Source organism: Neovison vison, chromosome 4 (genome assembly GCF_020171115.1).
Source record: "Neovison vison isolate M4711 chromosome 4, ASM_NN_V1, whole genome shotgun sequence".
NCBI lineage: Eukaryota > Metazoa > Chordata > Mammalia > Carnivora > Mustelidae > Neogale > Neogale vison.
The window spans coordinates 137,597,673-137,616,997 of NC_058094.1; the positions used below are offsets into that span (position 1 = coordinate 137,597,673).

The following is a 19,325-nucleotide window of genomic DNA, read 5'->3' on the forward strand; positions in this document are numbered from 1 at the left end:
CCCTTTGCCACAGCGACTGAACGGCCATTGGCCGAACAGCCTGCTGCCCGCACGTTCCTGAAGCCCCTCCTCTGTGCCCCCGTCCCCCCATCCCCCTTCATCCCCCACATTCCCCATACCCCCATCCGTCCACATCCCCTCTATGCCTCCTTGTGTCCCTGTCCCCCTCTGTCCCACCCGTCCGCCCCCTCCCCCTTCTTCCCCCACATCCACCCACGTCCCCGTCCCCCACTTCCCCTGTCCCTCCCCCCACACGTCCACCTGCATCCCCCTGTGCCCCTGTACTTCTCTTGGTGCCCTCCCCCACACCCCTGTGTCCCTCACGTCCCTTTCTGGGCCTCACATTCCTCCTCGTGTCCTTGCATCCACCGTCATCCCCCCCACACTCCCTCCGTCCCCGGTGTCCCCCCAGCATCTCCCTCTGCCCTCCCTGTGCCCGTGTCCTCCTCTGCCCCTTCGTCCCTCTGGCTTAGCTCGTCTGCCCGTAGTTCTCTGTCTTGCGTGCTGCCCCCCAAGCCTCCCGTTCCTGTCTGGTCCGCTCCGCCCCAGCCCCCAGGCTCTCTGCCATCCTGAATACGGTGAGGAGGGGCTCAGCTCTGGAAGCCCAGGGCCCTGCCCCCTGCCTATCTCCAGGTCTCCCAGGCCCCCCACCCGCCCTGTGTAAGTAGCACCTTGAGGGGCCCCCTGGCTGCTCCTTGGGGGCTCACAGGTGTGGAGACCCTCGGCTGTGGTGTGCTGCCCCCTCACTCTGGGAAGGGGCCGGCTTGCGGGGCAGCGGGCGGAAAGGGGAGCACAGGGAATTCGACACGAAGGTGTCATTTGGCTTCAGAACAGGAGCTTGTGGCTAAGGAGGGCTGCGTGAACGCCTGTAGGGAGGAATCAGAAGCGGTCTGGGCGGCCGAAGGCCTTGCGCCTGTGATCTGTGGCCCGTGTGACGCAGTATTGGCTGCAGGGGCCCAGGGCGAGGGGTTGGGGGGGGAGGGGCCGGCGCTGGGCTGGGGCCCCTCCCCAGGCAGGGAGGGAGGAGCCGGTCGCGCCAGCCGGTCTGCCGACTGCCGCCAGGATCGCTTACAGGGATGGGTGACACCCCAGGGCTGCAGCGCCCCCCCAGCGCCCCCCCACCTGCCAGGAGACACCAGGCAGGGAGGCCTGTGCGGTTGGATGAGAGGCTGCGGGCCAGGGGCTGGGCATGGCTGGGGAGTGGCTGGGTGAGTGCGGGGCCTGAGGGCCTGGGCAGGGACCAGGGGGAGCGAAGCTCGCCAACAGTGGCACAGGGGCTGCGGGGAAGCTGCGCCCACCCCAATGGCCAGGAGGGCACGGGGCGGCCTCCAGATAGCAGTGGGCCCCCGCGGAAGTGCTCTGTACTCTGCCAGAGGGGCGAGGCTAGGTGCAGGTGTCTGGGCCGCCTTGGCTCAGGGACGGAGGCTGGTCACAGGGCTGGGGGGGGGGTGTCTCGTGGTGAGGGAGAGGGTGCAAATGGAGCCTGGGGAGGGGTTGGTAGCATCCGTGTGCCCGTCTCCCTGGCCCCTCTTGGCCCTGGTTTCACAGATGAGGAAACTGGAGGCTGGGATGTGGAGAGGTGCCCCTGGGGGGCTGCCCACCTGGGACTGTGAGCTGCCCTCAGTCTGCATCGCGGGCCGGGTTGGGGGCTCTGAGGACAGGGCATACCGTGAGCACTGCATCCTGGGCTGACCTTGGGGGTCTGCCCTGAACTAAGCTGTAGAGGTGAGGACCACAAGAAGGGGCCTTGAGCAGGACTGAAGGGAGGGGTGCTGGGGGGCAAGGAGTGGCAGGGGAGTGGGGAGCCCTAGGGAGCTGAGGCCCCCGGGGGACGGTGTACTTGGTCCGGCATGTGCCCCTGCCCAAGTCCCCAGCACTGCAGCCCCTTTGAGAGCAGGGGGTCTGCCGGGAGGGATGGGAGAGGGGACTTGGCTCTCTAGATCCGCAGTCATGGGTGTCAGAGCCCGGGCAACCCCCGTCTCCACCTCTGGGGCCAGGGTTATATGCCTGCCAGCTGTCGTCATGTGTAAATGGGGTCGGTGCCCACGGGCCCAGGCGGTGTTCCCCATAATCAGGGATTACACCCAATCTGCTGCTGCCTGCCTGCGGGGGTTGTGGGCTCCTGGTGCCCCTGCTGCCAAGCGACACGGATTAGGGCCAGCCTGGGGCCGCTGGGGTCCTGCCAGACCCTTTCCCAGCCTGTTAGCTTGTCCCAAGAGAGGGAATGTAGGGGCTCTGGTCCACCGCTGGGACCCCTCCCACGCCAGACCCTTGCCCACACGCCTCTGCTCAGTCTGCAGAGCTGCCCGGGCCTGGGGTGCAGGGGGAGCTGATGGCAGGTCACAGCCGGCGGCTTCACCTCCCAGGGAGCCCCTGCTCCCTCTGGAAGAGGAAGGGCTGCCCCGCAGGGCAGGGGTGGGTCCAGGCAGCAGCCCTGCTGCGATCTCCCCCTGCTTATCTGCAGATCGGCGACACCAGGTCCCAAACCCCGGACTTGGCGATATGTGCTGTGACCCCAATGCCTCCTTTTGACTTTCTACTCTCATTTTACAATTGGCTTAGAAATACGCCACACGACTTCACTAAGGGCAAGATTGGGGTGACTTACCACAGTATGGGATGCACGGGACATGAGACAGAGAACATGTCATTCCATTCTGGTCACAGGGGTGTTGGCTGAGGGCTCCCATGGGGTGCTGATGTGGAAAAGGGGCCCAACCGGTGTTGGGTGTTGGACACACAGGCACTGCCCTCCCCTACATGGGCAGGAGGGGCCTGGCTTGGGGTCCCCTGGGAAAAGCTGGACTGCAGTGGGGACAGGGACCTGGGAGAGTGGGTGAGCATCCCCAAAGCAGAGATGCTCAGGCAGAGGGTAGAGGGGTGGGCAGGCTACCGGGAGGTCACACACTGGGGATGCAGAGGGACCCAAAATGTCCAATGACATCCTGCTTCGGGTCCCAAGCCCGAGAGTAGAGTGTGGTGGGTGCAGGGACAGAGCTCTGCCGGTGGATATGGGCAGACGTGGGGTCCCCGAAGCCTGCAGCCCACTGAGCTGGGGACCAGCTTCCAGGGCCGACCGGACAGTGGGGCCTGGGCTTGCGTGAGACAGCCCGGAGCCCAGACCCTGGCACGGTCCAGACATAGAGTTGGGTGAGAAATGGAAAGGGGGCCTTTGCACAAACACAGCTGGGTCCAGAGGGAGGGGTTTCCGAGACTGGAGAAGCTCTCAGGTCCATGCCCACGGGAATCTCCACGTGCAAACAGGCACCTGCCCTCCCCTGTGACACCAGCACACACGTGCACCCGAGCCCCCGGGTGTCACAGAGCTTCTGCTGCCTGTACTCTCCAGACCCCATGCAGCACACGAGGCCCGCCTGGGCCCACATGCACTGTGTGGCGCCCACCGTTCAGGTGGGCATTGGTGGGAGGGGGCACGCAGGCAGCCAAGGGTGCCGGCGGCGGGGAGGAGCCGGTGCAGCCCCATGCCAGGGTGGTACATGCTTCCAAATGCGGAGTCCCCCTCTGGAGACCCTGCTGTGTGTGCTCTGGGACTGGAGCCCACACATCAGCATAAGGGGGTGCTGTTCCCAGGGGTGCTGGTGGCTGGAGTACAGACAGATGCCCAGTGGCAGGGACAGAGAGCCACTGGGGAGCCAGGGAAGCTGCTGGAAGCGCAGTGACCTGGCAGGGAGCCCATGGGGAGGAGCTCCTGGGATCCCACACTGGCTGGGTCTGAGGCTTACTGTGGGGAGCACAGTAAGTTCCGAGGTCCCTGGGAGCTGTGTGAGCGCACACGCGATGTGTGTGCATACTTGGGAGTGTACATGTCCTCATGGAGGTGGTTAAGCACCCACCGGAGGGCAGTCCTCCTCTGGGGAGGGGAGTGAAGCACGAGATTTAGGGGAACACAGGCACTCACAGCTCTATCTGGTTTATTTCTATGAGTGTCTCCGTGGCCGTGAAAGTGATCCAGGTTTGAATCCGCAGTGGGTTGCGGCTGTGTTATTCTCTGAAACAAGTTGTGATTAAAGAGAGAACGGGGACCGCAGGTCAGCACCCTGGGGCCAGGCCTGTCCCAGTGCAGAGGCCAAGTGGGCAGAAGCCCAGAGCCCCGGGACGGAGGGTGCTAGGTGGGCTGGTGATGCTGGGGGTGGGGGGTATGGAGGGGGGCTGGCGCCCGAGCCCTGGACTGCACACGGGTAGAGACCCAAGCAGGCGGGAGGCCAGCCAGCTGGCTGTGGGCTTCCAGGGAGAGACCCACAGACTCCGAGTCCCCCGTCCCCGTTCCCTGCCCTCTGCTCCGCCTTTGCCCCGTAGACCCTGCTCCCCGCTCTCCCCGCTTCACAGCTAGCCCTTACCAGATGTTCCTGGAGAGGGGCTGGATGTGGCAGGGGCTTGGGAGCCGAGTCTAGGTGGGCAGAGGCCAGGGGGGCCGGTCCCAGGGGACACGGCCGGAGGGACTGGGGACCACAGTCATGGCAGGCTTTGCTTCCCCTTTCTGCGTTCTCCAGACATGGTATTTCTATCACATGGAGACCTTCTATGTAAGACAGACAGGGCTCCATGGACTTGGGAATGTGGGGGCTGTGGGTGACCTTGGAGGGAGCCGTGTGAGCCAGACAATCGGGTCCCTCCTGGGGAGTTGAGTGGGTGGGGGCTGGGGACACTCTGCCCTAGGCCCTCTGCAGGGCCACCCAGGGTGGTCCTCGGTCACTGGGCGGCTGTGTCCCCACAGCACGGAAGCAGGAGGTCATCAAGATCACCGAGCAGCTCATCGAGGCGGTCAACAACGGGGACTTCGAGGCCTACGCGTGAGCGGGGCATCTGGGCTGGGTCCCGGGGGGGCCTGGGGCGGGCTGTGGGGGCTTCCCTGCAGTGAAGGGAGGGCAGGCGGCAGCAGGGGCTTCTCCTCACCTGGGTCTGCCCCCCAGGAAAATCTGCGACCCAGGCCTGACCTCGTTCGAGCCTGAAGCGCTGGGCAACTTGGTCGAAGGGATGGATTTCCACAGATTCTACTTCGAGAACCGTGAGTGCCGGGGCTGGGCATGGGGGCCGCCCCCGACAGCAGCGCGGGGCCCCCGGGCCTCCAGGTAGCCTCCCTGCCCCCCTTCCCTGGGCAGAGGTTCCCCAGGGCGCCCAGCAAGCCCCCGCCTCTGCTCACAGTGCTCGCCAAGAACAGCAAGCCCATCCACACGACCATCCTGAACCCACACGTACACGTCATCGGGGAGGACGCCGCGTGCATCGCCTACATCCGCCTGACGCAGTACATTGACGGGCAGGGCCGGCCCCGCACCAGCCAGTCTGAGGAGACGCGCGTGTGGCACCGCCGTGACGGCAAGTGGCAGAACGTGCACTTCCACTGCTCGGGCGCGCCCGTGGCGCCGCTGCAGTGAAGGTGGGTGCCGGCACAGGCCCTTTCCTGGGGTGCGCCGGGGAAGCTGGGCAGAGCCGCCCCCGCACTGTAGGCAGGCAGCACCCCATCCCTGCTCTCACCCTTCTCCCTGGGGGGAGCGGACGAGAGCTGACCCCCCACCTTTACCTCCCTGGTGGGGAGCAGTTGAGCGCTGACACCCCGCCCACCCCTTCTCCCTGGGTGGGGACAGAAGAGAGCTGACGCCCCCCCCCCGCCCTCCCCCTTGACCCGCACCCTCCCCACCTTTCAGAGCTGTGGCCGGCTTCGTGGGACAGACTCAGTGTTTGGAGCCCGGCCGCCCTCCTGCGGCCTGCCTGTCGCATGTTTGTGTCTGCCTCGTTCCTCCCCTGGTGCCTGTGTCTGCAGAAAACCAAGACTGGATGTGATTTCTTTTTAACAACAAGAGGACAACCACCACCACCAAAAAAAAAAAAAAAAATTTTGATGTTGGATGAAACAGGAGAAAAAAAGGCAAAAGCTGTACAAACCACTGGCACCTGCGGGGCCTTGAACCGCCGGGCACCCCCCACCCACGCTCCATGTGTCTGTCACTCCTGGCCCCTTGGGGAGCAGTGGGGCAGTGACCTTGTCCACAGGGGCCGGGCCGAGGAACGGTGTTTGTTAGGTCTGCATACCCCCCCCACAACCCGCCGTGCATGGCCGCCATCAGGAGTGTCGGCCACCTGGGGCCAAGGGGACCCGAGCACGGATGTTCCCCTCCCTTCCTCTCATGCCCCCAGCATGGATGAGCAGTGCAGAGGCCGGGCCGGCCCCCGGGGGCCCGATGAGCCATCTGAGAAGCCCCCGTGGGCCCAGGGCTCCCGCTCTGGCCCCTCCAGGGCCAGGGAAGTACACACTTCCCAACTGGCAGAGTCTGGCCGAGAGGATGCTGTTGGCGGCAGCCCGGTTGGGAGGGGAACCCTTGGGTTCCCACAGCACCTCCCTCCTGTTTGGGGTGGCTCCCCTCCACCCACCTCCCTCACCAGCCGGTGCGGCCACAGAGGGGCCCTAGGCTTGGTCCAGAGGCAGGAGGAGGAGAGGGGTCAAAAGGCGGTGCATGGCACCCTATACTCCCAGGCCAGGGCGGGCGCAGCAGGGGTTTGTGAACAGTGCACTTTCGGAGTCTAGGCTCAGAGCCGAGGGAGGGAGGGCTACCCTGGGCTTGAGGGGCAAGGTGTGGTGGACCCCCCAGTAGGCCTCTCCAGGCTGCTGTGGGGGGGGGCGGGGGTGACAGGGACCCTGGGATGAGAAGACAGGCTGGGCCCATCGCAGTGTGCACCTGCGAGCTGGTGGGCACTGGGGTCCGACGGCAGCAGAGTGCGCCCAGGGCAGCCAGCCAGGTGGGCTGGTCAGGGGCTGTGATCGCCAAGCTGCGGACCCTGCCACTCCAACACCTGCCCCTTAATTCACATTTTCAACAAGGATTTTCTTTATCTTCCCCCACAAATCAAGCCACGGGAGGGGCACAGAGTGGGGAACAGGACACAGGACGCTGGTCTCCAAGGGGACTGTCCCTCAGCAGACACTCCGAATGGACACTCACCTGCCCGTCCACGGCTGTGCTCAGGACAGCTGTCCCCACCCATGGACACAGGGTAAACATCTGCCAGGCTCCCTGGGCCGCGGGCAGCGGCAAGACTCACCGTGCACAGCGTGTAGCCTGGCCACCCTCACCTCCGGGGGCCTCCTCCCCTCCTCCCCTCACCTGTTATCTCCACGGAGCTGCCTGTCTGGGATAATTGGGGATTTTTCCGGGGGTAGTTCTTTTGCATGACCCCTCTCGGGCAGGCCACACCTGCTCTTCTAGCTAGATGTCAGAGGTGTGGCCGCTCTGCGGAGGGCCAGCTGCCCGCAGTGCTGGCCGGCCCCCCCCTTCTCTCTTTTTGCTGAGTTCCATTGTCTTTTCTTTCTGAGCCTTGTAAGTGTAAAAAATCATTATTTTGTTCTGTCTCGGGAAACTGCAAATAAAAGAAAAAACAGGACAAACAGCTTCACGTGCAGCTGGGGGCTCTACGCCGGGGTCCCTCCAAGCCCCAGCCCAGCCCGCTCCCCCACCGCACTGCCTCTCTGCCACTGCAGGCCGCCGCTGCCCCCACTGCCGCACGCCCCCTCTTTGGGCCCTGGACGCCCCGAAGCCCCTGCCTCTTCGGTGGCCTCTCGGGGAGGCCAGACGGCGGTTCTGTGTGGGAAGAGCCGGGACCCAGCCTCCACCGTGTCTGTGCGTCCATTCCCCGTGCGTGTGGCCGGGCTGTGCAGACTCGGCGCACAGGCCTGCACGGACGTCATGGTGCTGTGCAGCATGGGAGGGTGGTGGCTGCTGGGATGCCCACAGCAGAAACCCGGGGGACGGAGGAGAGCAAGAGCCTTCCTTCCCCTTCCCCAGGATCAAGTCCCTGCTCTTCCTGTCATCCAGCCCCCTGGCCTGTCCCTCAGCAGCTGCCCACCACACCCCTGCAACATGGGGACACTAGGCCACCTGGGGCCACCGCTGATGTAGCACTGAGCTCACAGTTGCAGGACCGCATCACCCCAGGACTACCTAAACGCACCTCCTCGTGACCACAGGGCTGTCTTGGCCGAAGGACCCCTGACCGCACAGCCGCCCGCAGCCCTTGCTCGAAGACGGGTGGCCTCCCCTCTGCACTGGCTCCCCAGGCCTTGCAGGTGCTTATCTGTGCCTCCGGCTTTGTGCTTTCCTACAGCACCATACGCCTTGATACTGAACGCTTCCAGCTCGTGTGTGTAGGTGGCTTCTGGTGCGAGGAGTGCCCCAGGGGTCACCAGGACAGGAGCCCTTGGCTACGGCTTCTTGGCGCCCCACTGGTGCGATCGGGAGGGCGGGCTGTGCCAGGAGGCACAGAGGAGCCCGGAGCAGGCACAGAGAATCTGGAGCAGGGCGCTCGCGCGGCCAGCGGTGTGGGCCCTGCGCAATATCTAGGGCTCTGCTTGCAGATCAGCTGTAATCCGAGGCGGCTATCCAGGCCAGGCCTCCCCGCGGGCGCGCAACACAGCCCTGGCCACCCCCCACCCCCAAGGATCCTGAGCCCGGCCGGGGTGGGGTGGGACCCACACGCTTGGCTGGGGGAGCAGTCACCGTGCCCGAGCCGGGCAGCAAGACAGACTGCGGCTTGTTATTGTTAAATGGCACCAGCTTTGAGCGAAGCTCTGAAAACCCCATACTCCAGTAGGTCTTCCAGGCAGGAAAAACTGGTGCCCTTGGTCCAGCCAGAAACCCCAAGCCTGCTTCTCACTTCCAAGGGCACCAATAAGTCTGAAAGTGAGGCTCGGGGCCAGCAGTGAAACAGGTGAAGCCTTCAGACCTTCTTAGGATCAGCCGGCACGCTCGCTCCCTAAACTGGGATGGGACTGGAGACTCCTCCGCTGCACGCAGACCCAGGAGGCACGTGATGCCCCCATGCCCGCAGGGCCGCCCCCCTAGCTCCCAAGGAGTTTCCATCTGTGTGGCCCAGGCTGCTGCGGCGTAGCTCCCCTGCTGGTTCCCCTGCTCCAGCGCTCCCTCCCTTGGCTCCTGCTAGAAAGGTCTGGAGGTGGAACCCAGGCGCTGCCCCAGGATGCCCTGCACCCCGCAGCTGCACACAGGGAGGGGTCCCTGAGACTCGAACAAAGCAGAAAACTATTACGGAATTTCAAAAGACAACTTTATCCAGATAAGAACCTTTCAAATAGAACAGAGAAGTCAGGCAACAGTTACCAAAACACACCCTTTGCCAAATGCTTCCACATGAGACCACGACAGGGGCTGGGGAAATGCCAGCTCAGGTGTGAGCCTGCGTCACCCTCGCCACGGTCCTCCCTACAGACCCGCGCCTCCACACCAGCTTCTCCCCAGCAGCCTCCCAAGTTGGAGGAGTCAGATACCGCATCCTTCCTAAGGGGAGGTCACAGCCCCCTGGGCACCAGTGAGCAGGCTGGGTCTGTGCACTCCAGGGAGTACCTCGGGTAGGTTACCTTCAGGGCTGGCCAACTCCTATGACCAGCACAGGGCCCAGAGCGGGATGATAACCAGTGCATGAACCTGCTGGGGTGGAGGTTCGGGGTCCTCAGAAGCATGTAGATGTCACCTTACAGTCCAAGGCAATTCTGGGCCTGGCACTTCGTGCAGAGGCAGTGGGACCTCTTGGGTAGGCCAAGAATCAGCATGATCAGGGAAGGACTCCAGAGGACGGGACCCTGCGGGGACCAGGTCCCAGGGCAAACCACGAGCTCACTCCTCAGGATGTACTGCAGGACATGGGGAGGCGATCTGTAACATGGCAGTGGGGCCCGAGGACACGGGCTCAGGGCTGGGGCTTGTGCCACTGGGTGGGGCGGGGAGGGCTCTTAGCAGTGCTCCTGTTGGGGCCAGGCTGGGGGTCAGGCCACATGTGGGGCACTGGGAATCCTCGGAATGGCTGGTACCTGGCCTTGGTGGCTAGGAACAGTGGCCACAGCAAAGGCCACTTGCTAAGGCACGTGGGCCCCAGGTGGTCACGATGAGGGTCTCGCTGCTAGAGAGGTGGGTGAACAAGGGTGGAGAGAGGCCGTACTGGTGCCTGTGACCTGGGCAGGCGAGGCTAAGCTGCGAGTTGGGGCAGACACCGCTGCCCCACCACCCACAGGCATCTCCGTGTGACGTCGGGGGTGGGCAGCGCCCTCAGCGAGCAGTCCACCCAGGCCCGGTGCAAAGGAGCCTCGAAGTCGGTGCAGCCAGGCTCCTCCCAATACGGATCTTGGCCTGCTCAGCCCCAGCCCTCGGGGCCGCTCTGCCCCTTCAGCCCTGCAGCCGGGGTGACCCCGGCTTTACTGCAGTGTGAACATAGCGCACAAACACAGCCCCCACGCGGGCTGAGGACCCACAAGGCTGGCTCCAACCTCCCCCAGGGTCTCGCCTTGGTCGCTTTCCCAGGTTAGAGACAAGCCCTGCAGCGTCTATGTGAGTCATTCGAATTTATGGTTTCATCTGGCCCAAGAACACGCCATTGGGGACCTTAAACGAGCTTTTCAAAAATCACCGGACATGTAAATTTGAATGTTCCCAAGCCCCAGGCCCTTCCACGACCCCTCAGTTCCTGCCAGGAGCTCCCAAGTGAAAATGTGTCCCCACGCGGGTCTCTCCATGGTAGCTCTGCTTCTCCAGGGACTGCGGTTCTGATGCTAACGGCCAGGCCGGCTGGGCACGGGGGCCTCCGCGGGCTGCCGTCACATGATCGCACAGCACGAGTTCTGTTTCCGAGCCTGGACAGAAACACACTGGGGCTGGAGAGGTGGACGTGACCCACGGGGGGGTACTCCAGGAGGCAGGGGCCGCGGAGCGGGCTGGGGGGACTGGGAGAACCCCCGGCAGATGGAGCATCTGACTCTGTGTCACCCCGGGTCCTGCAGCGCCACCTGCCCCCACGCACGTCGCGAGAATGCTTTGAGAGAGCAGGTCGGTGGATCCCCGAGCCCCAGTGGCCGCCTTCCTCCCAGGCTCCCAGGAAAGCACCAGTGCACACACAGCCCTACTGTGGTCCGCACCAGCGAACCACTTCTGTCCCAGGGAAACAGGTACAGGGGCCGCTGCGGGAGGCCCGGAGGCCCCACCACTCAGCAGGCAACAGGAGCAGCTGGGACTGGCCTCTGTCCCTGCCAGCGCCTGAGGGAGCGCATGCTACTGCCGGGCCCGCCCCCCCAACCCTGTGCCATGGAGCGTCCCGGGGCACGCGCACGGTAGCAAGCACACGCACGGCCAGCACTCACTGTCTTGTAGAAGGCTTTGGACTGCGTTCCCAGCACCTCGGACTTGGACACCAAGTCGTCCAGCCGCTCCCCTCGCTCCAGAAGAGACTCCATGGTGTTGTGCTGGACACAGACAAGCGGGCGCCCCACCGTTGGCGCAGCAGGCGGATGCGAGCCCCCCAGGCTCGGCCACGGGAAGTGCTTCTCCTATGGGCTCCTCCCGCCACGTGAGCATCAAGAGTCCTGACCAGCAGGACCCAGAGCCCGGCCCGGGGACCCAGCACAGGCTCAGAGCACCGTGCTCATGGCCGCGCTTCCACACACGGACTCCCGCTGAACCCGCTGCCCACCGCCCCGCTCCCCGGAGGGCCCGTGCGCAGACGCACGTCGTGCAGCACCGCGAGGCCACTGGGCTTCCTCGGAGCAAGGAGCGCAAACTGAGGCACGCGGAGAGGAACGGGCCCAGGAGAAAGGCCAGAGTTCCAGGACGCCGGATGCCGGCACAAGAAGCGAACCAGATGGAAATGCGCAAGGACAGGGCAGCACCAGCAAGCCCATTTCTGCAGACACACGGGGCCGCCACACCACACCTGCCGTCCCCGCTTGGAGTGCAGGAGCAGCCGAGGGGCGCCCAGGGCTGAGGCTCAGCAAGGAGGCAGAGAAGCCCGTGAAGAGACATGGAGACACCTCAACACGCTCACACCTCACTCCCGATCCGAAGTCCCCAAACCGTGTCATTCAGTGCACGGTATCCGCAGCACACAGCTTCCTGGGTCCCGCCCAGGCCAGCATCTGCCCCCAGGAAGCAGTAGTAAGCACGTCGCGGGGCCGGAGCCGGCAGCGGTTCCTGGGCGCCTCTGCTGGGCTTCAGTTCTACTCACTCGAGGCTTGCTGGGGCCTGGGCACAGGTGTCCCACATGCTGGGAGCGGGGTGGGTAAGGACAAGCGCCCAGTCCTGAGGGCTCACACACCCGCTGGGAGATGTGTGTGCCGGTCATGACCACGTAGTGGCATCCGGGAGGGCTGCGTGTGGGGCCCTGGCATGGGCGCCATGCAGGAAAGAGAGAGGCCCCTGGGCCGTGGGACTGTGCCAGGGAGTGTGCATCTGACTCCAGAGCTTTCCTGAGGGCTACTGGGGGACGGTAAGTGGAAGAGCCACAGATCAGTGGCTACTGTACGGACACACTGGTGCCAGGTGGGAAGCCAGGGACCAGTGATGAGGCAGAAGCCACAGGACCAAACTCAAGGCAAGAACAGACACAGTGAGTGCCAAAGAGAGCTCAAGGTTACAGGGGCAGGGGAGGGGAGGAAGAAACAGAAAAGGAGAAGGAAATGGAGAGAGAGACGGAGAGAGAGAAGAGGAGGACAGACAAGGAGAGGAGAGAGAGAGGAGGAGACGGAGAGAGATGGGGAGGAGGACAGACACGGAAAGAAGAGAGAAGGAGAGACAGAGAGAGGGGGAGATGGGGTGGAGATGGAGAGAGGGGGAGACGGAGAAGGAGAGACAGAGGGGGAGACGGGGGCGGGGAGAAGAGGAGCGGGGGAGAAGGGAAGAGAGGAGTAGACAGAGGGGGGGAGGAAAAGGGGAGTTGGAGAGGGGAAGACAGAGAGAGGGAGAAATGAAGGGGGGAAGAAGGGAGGAAATGGAGGGAGGAGGAGGGGGGAGAAGGGGGAAGACGGGGTGGGGGGGAGTGGAGCCGGAGAGGGGGTAGATGCAGAGAGAGGGGAGACAGAGAGAGAGGGTGAGGAGGAGGGGAGATGGAGGGAGGGGAGATGGGGGGGAGCCAGAGGCGGGGTAGACAGAGAGAGAGGGGGAGGAGGGAGAGGAGACAGAGAGAGAGAGGAGAGAAACTGAAGCAGCAGTTGTAGCCGAGCATAGCACAGGCAAGACGCGGGCTTCCTGCCCTTCTGACTGGGACTGAGTACCCCAGGTCTGTGTTTAGTGAACATAGGCAGCTTTTCCTGACCCCACAGCCCCCACCCTGCAAGGAGGTGCTGAGCTCAGAGACAAACGGGGGGGGCGGGGGGCGGCGGCAAGGCATCAGGACCACAACAGGTCTCGGCTGGGGTCCTCATACAACAGTGGTGTTGAACCCAGATGGGTGCAGGCAGCACAGACTCAGGGTGGCCTGAGACACTCGGGGAGAGGCGGGCAACCACCCCTTCCAGCAAAGCATCTGCATGAGGACGCCCCCAAATCCCCAAACCCAAGCCTGGACTGCGCGCCAGGCGGCTCCCACACTCGGCTCCAGGGGGTGCTCGCCCCCGCCCCCACTTACCAGAATGATCTTGGTCTCATCCAGCTCCGCCTGCACTTTAGTCATGGGGTCGGCTTCTCGCGGGTTCTAGGGAAGAGCCAAAAACATCAGGAGTAGAATGACCACCCGGAAACAAAGCTCAAACCAGGGAGCCAGACAGTTTGCCAAGGTCACAAACCGCAGGCTGCACACGCACACCCCAGAGAAGGGAAAGCCCGCGTGAGCTTGGGGTCCGGGTCTCAGAGTGGGTCCCTGTGTGTTTCATGCGGACGCCGACACCAGGGCTGCTGGGAGATCGCCCAGAGCCACAACCTGCAGGCCCACTCCTGGGGACTTCTGCCCACCTACCTGGTACCGACTCAGGTAGTCATCCAGAGCCGTGTAGTGGATGCTAGTAGGGGATCCGACTGGCCACTCTATCCTGTCCACGTGCTTGGAGAATTCGTCCAGTACCTGCACGACAAAGGAGCCCATCCCATAGCCACATGGACCTGAACAGAGAGCCCGAGAGAGGAGAAGAACAGCTCAGGGTCAAGGGCAAATATAGGCTCAAGGTTTGAAGATTTCTGGCAATTAGAAACAAAGTGTACCCAACCTCACCCCGATCTCCTCTGGAAGAAAACAAGAGCAACGGAATATTAACCTACAGACTTTACCTTCTACCAGGTTCCGCAGTTCTAAGATGAAAACTCCCTGCACTCATCTTCCAGATCAGCTCTTTGAAAAGGGAGCTAGATCCTTCAGACTTAAGCAATCAGCACATCTCATGTGCTGGTGAATGTATTGGTGCTCAGAGAGGCCGGAGGCCGGCGGCCAGCGTCCTCAAGACATTTCTGACGAGCACCACAGCACTGGGCCCCATGGTGGTGCGATACCCACATGGGGGAAAGGAGCAGCCTGGGGTGGTCACAGGACAGAGTGCAGAGTCGGCCGTGGCTGGGAGGAAACAGTCGCCAGTGGGGAAGGCAGCGGCCCTTAGAGCGGCCAGAGCAGTGGCCAGGGCTGAAGGTGCAGCCACAGCTGACCTCAGGCCCCAGCCCAGAAGGAGACTGCAATGCTGCTATAGAATGGCCAGGTCGCAGTGCCACCAGGGCCACAAGCCCAGACACTGGCAGAAACCAGTGCCAGAAAAGGAAACTGGGAAGGGATGCCTGGCCATCTCTCGGTTTAGAGCAAGAAGAAATGCTGAAAATGGGTTGATTCTGGACACATAACTCTGTCCCTTCTACCTCGGGCACCGTCCACCGTTGCCCGTCCCAGGCCAGCCCAGCCACACCGCAAACTCACCTTCTCCAGCAAGGTAAAGGCCACCCGGGATGGATACTCGCTGTCAGCGATGACCACTCCTGCGAGATTGTCGTTTCGTACATAGACGTGGCACAGGTACTCTAAGGAGAAGTTAGACGTGCGCAGGATGATGTGAGGACTTGGGACATCTTAGCAATCATGAAAGTGTCACAATGCTGAGCCCCTGCCTGGTGGCTCAGTCAGACTCAAGCAGAACAGCACAGGAGGGAGCACGGGCACCGGCATGGCCCAACACCACCTGAGTACAAGTAGGTGTCCAGAGGCCTGGTGGGCTAAGCAGGCTCTAAAGGAGCCACCGCGGGCACAGAAAGCAACCGAGGGGAGGCAGTCCCAGGTGCCTTTCTGCTACATTCCGGAGCCCCAGCGCTGGCCCACTCACAGATATTCTGGCCTGGCCCCGAGCTGGAGACCCTGGGTAAGACCAGCAGCCTCCAGCTGCTTAAAAGTCCCGAGAGTAGCCCCATGTCAGGAAATCAGCTCTCGGGGCATCAGGTCTGCTCCTGTGATGGGGTAGAGGGGGAAGGGGGGGAGAGGAGATGCAAGAGGAGGGGACAAAAGGTCCATCTACAAAAAACCTGGCCCTGCCAGCCTGAGATCATCATCAAATTATCCGAAGGTTCCGTCTGTACAAGCACTTTGGGAAACAGGTCCCATCCCTGGTATGAATTTTTCTCACTTTCAAAACTCTTCAGACAGGACACAACTGACTACACCCCCAGGGGAAAAGAAACGGAAGGGTCACAGCTGACAAAGGAGAACCTCCTTGTCCTGACGACGCTCGCACAGAACAGCTGCTGCCAACCATGGAGAACAGAGAGGAGAGAGAGAGGCTGTGAGCTCTGGAGTTGGAGGAGGGCAGCAGTACGTGAGGGCAAGGCTGAGGAGGACAAGACTGGCGCCGCCGCTGTCTGGGCTCTGCCTACATCTCCAGTAAGCAAGGGGCCAGCGTGCTGTGGGAGCGCACGCCCCAGACCGGAGCGGCCGGGCCCATGCTGGAGGACACGGCTCTCAGCCAGCCGCTGGGGAGGCAGACCCGCCCGGAGTGACCCACTACACGTCCATGTTCACGGTCCCATCTCCTGGGCAGGACAGGGAGGCCGCACAGAGCATGCACAGGGGACCCCCACTCCCCCCGGGTGTAACACACATCTCATCACTGACACGTGGCCTCTAGGACCGTGGCCCCGGTCTCTGAAGAGTGAGCTTCCCACGATCTATGTGACACAGCTGCCCTTCTTGAGTCGTCTGTGTCACAAAAGCTTCTCCAAGAAAAGCCTCACGATGCTTACAGAAAACCTGAATTATGAAGACCTGAACAACAGCCAAGAGAAAAACAATGAGTTTCTGGACTCCTGGTCCGAAACTTGGGGAGCACAGGACGCAATCCCAGCGCAACGGCGGGGAAGCCTGGTTTGCAAAGCGCCCGCCACAGGCGGAAGGAGAAGCACACCGGGAGGCCACTGATGGCTCTGAGGCGCAAGCATGAGCCGAAGCAGGAGGCTTGAGAGGAGCGCGGTCCTGGCAGCCCCCGCGTGAGGCACACCTGTGAGGGGGCCCCGGGCTGCCCAAGGCGGAAAGGGACAGGCGCAGCGCAGGCACCAGGCAGCAGGTCCTCCTACCTTGTTCTTTGACAGAAGCTCTGCTGCCTTTCGCCGAGCGCTCCACGATCAGCTGACTCGTGAAGGTCATGAATTCCTGAACGCTAAGGAACAGAACACACGTTACCTCTCCCCATCCCCATCCCCAGCAGCATGGAAGGTGACCTCTGAGCACAGACACCAAGGGGCCGCTGCTTCTGGGTTTCATTGCTTTTCCTCCCGACCTCAGGGATTAACGAGACACGGTTTAGCCACAAACCCTCGCAGCTCTTCAAGCCACGCCTGTCTGCTACCTCGCTGACCAGGACAACCCGCTTTGAGCCTCCTGGGGATTCCTACAGGCTTTACTTGAGGTAGCGCTGTGGCCAGAGCACGGAGAAGCAGAAGCCAGCGCGCACATCCAGGGCCGGCCCCGCGCACGCGACACTGTGCTGGGACAAGCGTCCACCGTGAGAGCGGGCCACAGCGGGGCACAGTCGTGGCCACACTGGCTCATCCTGGCACCCCGTCCCCGGGACGCTGAGAGGCCACCGCTTGGCCAAGAAGGAAAAGGAAGTGACTTGTGCAAAGGCTGAGAGAGAAGAGAACACTCGTGACCCAGCAGAGAGATGGCAGAATGGAAGCGCCACAGCTCGACCGGAGAAACGGGGGCTCTCAAGACTCTGCGGCAGCCCCCCTCGCTGAAGAGAGGAGACCTCCAGCCGCGCAGTGTCTGCCCGGCCGGGAGCTGTGGGACCCGCACACCCTGCCTCATGCCCCACTCACAAAACCCAAGTTCGCAGCGAGGGGCACACAGCACTTAGCACAACAGCTGGGGCCCAGCGTCACCCTGAGAGCGTGATGTGCTCAAACTCACCCCACGAACCTCCGGGTGAGGCAGGCCCCGCAGTAAAACGGAGCGAAGGCGGAGTCCCAGCACAGCAGCGCCCAGACAGGGGGCTTACATCCCTGGCAGGAGCTCGCAAACAAGCGGCGAGAAAAGCTGGGGACCCATCTGCTGGTTTGGAGCTCAGGGTCCGGCCGCCGCGAAGCAGAAGAATGGAGGCGAGAACCCTGGGCTGCTGCAGCGGTAAGAAGCGCCAGTGGGGGCACGGCCGGGTTCTGAGTGTGCCCAGCGCCCGTGGTCTGGAGCTGGCAGGGGTATCCCGGAGCAGTGAGGCGAAGGTCTCATGCTGCAACTGCCCAGCACCTTTGGGACACACGGACAGCCCAAAGGAAGAGCGGCCAGAACGGAGCAGAGGGCGTGAGAGAGAAAGCGGGGAATCCGCAGAAGACCTCCTGAAGCTCCCAAAGAACCAACCGCTTCCACGGAACAACAACAGAAACGGTTTTCCATCCCGCCAGCACCACACTGATCAAGAACTGCTGCCCAGGGGCGCCTGGGGGCCCCGTGGGGGACACGCTTGTCTTCGCCGCAGGTCATGATCCCGGGAGCCTGGGATGGAGCCGCCCGTCGGGCCCCCCGCATCCCCCTCTCTGACAAAAAGAGCAAAAGAACTGCTGCCCAGAAACAGTGAGGACGGAGCCGGAGGGCAGCGTCCCGGACTCAGACCTGCGGGGTCCCCCCGGGGCGGCGCCCAGGCGCCCCGCCCCTCCCAGCAGCAGGCCCAGCGCCCGCGGCCTTCCTCACACACAGCTTCCCTCAAGTCCGCAGGTCCCGCGCCTGCAAACCCTCAGCACGCGGCCCTCGCACCGCCAAACTCAACCGGGAAAAGCACGGGAGTCAGGGTCTGCATCCGGGCCGGCTGTGGTACAGTTTCTCGCGGCCGCACGACTTACCCCATAAAACGGGGCGCGCTAGCGCCTCCGACCCAGCTACGGGGAAAACCCCATCGGAGGACACATACTGGCCAGCGGACGCCGGGGTCAGAATCTCGGGGAAGGAGGCGCAGATTGACAACACACGCTCCCGGGCCGCCACCTGCCAGCTCACCACGGCCGCGGGCGGACCTGGGCGGTCCGCGCTTCCCTCCAAGCCCCCGGGGTGGTACGAGGAGAACGTGGGAGACACCGAGCACGAAAACGCCGTCCAGAGCAGCGTCAGCCTTCCTCGGGCCAAAGGACGAGGGTTCCCCGCAGGTCCGCTCCGCACACTGAGCAAGGAGCCAGCGCAGCGCTCCAGGGCGGGAGGGCGAACCCCTCGCCCGCCCCCCGCAGTCCGACGCCGGGCCTCCCCAGACCACCCCGACGCTCCCCCGCCCCCCGGGGCCACCCCCGCCCCCCGGGGCCCGCCCCCACCCCGCGGGCCTCGCCGCCCGGGCCCACCCACCTGGACCTCTGGAAGAAGCTGAAGGAGGACACGTCGTACGCGGCTTTGAGCAGCACCACCTTGTGCTCGCCTTTGTACAGGACGCTGAGGCTGTACAGCTTCATGGTGCCGAGCCTTCGGGCAGCCCGCCCGCCCGCGGGACCGCCTCGCAGGGAGCAGCGTAGCCACCGCCCCTGGGGACCACCGCAGGTTGCTGACGGGTCGGACGCCGGCTTCCCCCGCCTGGCCCGAGGCCGACTTCCGGTTCTGGTCGAGGCACCGCCCAAGAGCCAACGGAGGGTTTTCTCGTGCCCCGGATGCAGAAAGGAGCGGCCGGAAACACGAAGGCGGTGGGCTGGGAGGGGCGGGGAAAAGACGACGCGGCGCCGGTGCGTGTGCGTATGCCCGGCCCCGCCCCCCTACCCTGGCTGGGGCCGCCCCTCCCTCTTGCGGCCCGCAGTCGTCCCCACCGGGACCTCCTCCTTCCCCTCTGGGGTCCCTACCCAGGCCGCCCCCTCCCTGTTGGAGGGTCCCGAGTCCTCCCATCCTCACCCTCCCCCCCCTCCCTCCGGGACTGCGCGGAGCCGTCCCGGGCGGGCAGCTCCCGGGAACACGAAGAGCCGCACCTCAGGCTGGCGCTCGGGGAGCCCTCGGAGGGCTAAGTTACGGGGCCGGGCTGTCCTTCGTGAGCTCCCCACAGCGAAGCGCAGGGACGCCCCTCTGCAGGCTCTTGCAGGGACGTGAAGGCCGCTCGCTGGCTCTCCCCCCTGCCCTGGTGG

At 63.8% G+C, this 19,325-nt stretch overlaps 2 protein-coding genes across 4 annotated transcripts in view; one reads left to right on the forward strand and one right to left on the reverse strand.

Moving 5' to 3' along the window:
* CAMK2B (calcium/calmodulin dependent protein kinase II beta) overlaps positions 1-7,402 on the forward strand; it is a 78,948-nt gene extending 71,546 nt beyond the window's left edge. For all 3 annotated transcript variants that reach the window (XM_044245750.1, XM_044245751.1, XM_044245752.1), the window contains 4 exons: positions 4,736-4,811; positions 4,932-5,026; positions 5,164-5,398; positions 5,667-7,402. In XM_044245750.1, coding sequence (XP_044101685.1) covers positions 4,736-4,811; positions 4,932-5,026; positions 5,164-5,396 — 404 coding nt within the window. In that variant the 3' untranslated portion in view covers positions 5,397-5,398; positions 5,667-7,402. The remainder of the gene's footprint in view (positions 1-4,735; positions 4,812-4,931; positions 5,027-5,163; positions 5,399-5,666) is intronic.
* A 1,651-nt stretch (positions 7,403-9,053) lies between these two features.
* YKT6 (YKT6 v-SNARE homolog) lies at positions 9,054-18,812 on the reverse strand. Its single transcript, XM_044245753.1, has 7 exons — positions 18,568-18,812; positions 16,320-16,402; positions 14,680-14,780; positions 13,741-13,845; positions 13,414-13,479; positions 11,156-11,257; positions 9,054-10,651 (listed from the first exon to the last, which is right to left on the reverse strand). Exons 1-7 carry the CDS (start codon positions 18,669-18,671, stop codon positions 10,616-10,618), a joined length of 597 nt encoding a protein of 198 aa, XP_044101688.1. The 5' UTR covers positions 18,672-18,812; the 3' UTR covers positions 9,054-10,615.
* Positions 18,813-19,325: the final 513 nt, after the last annotated feature.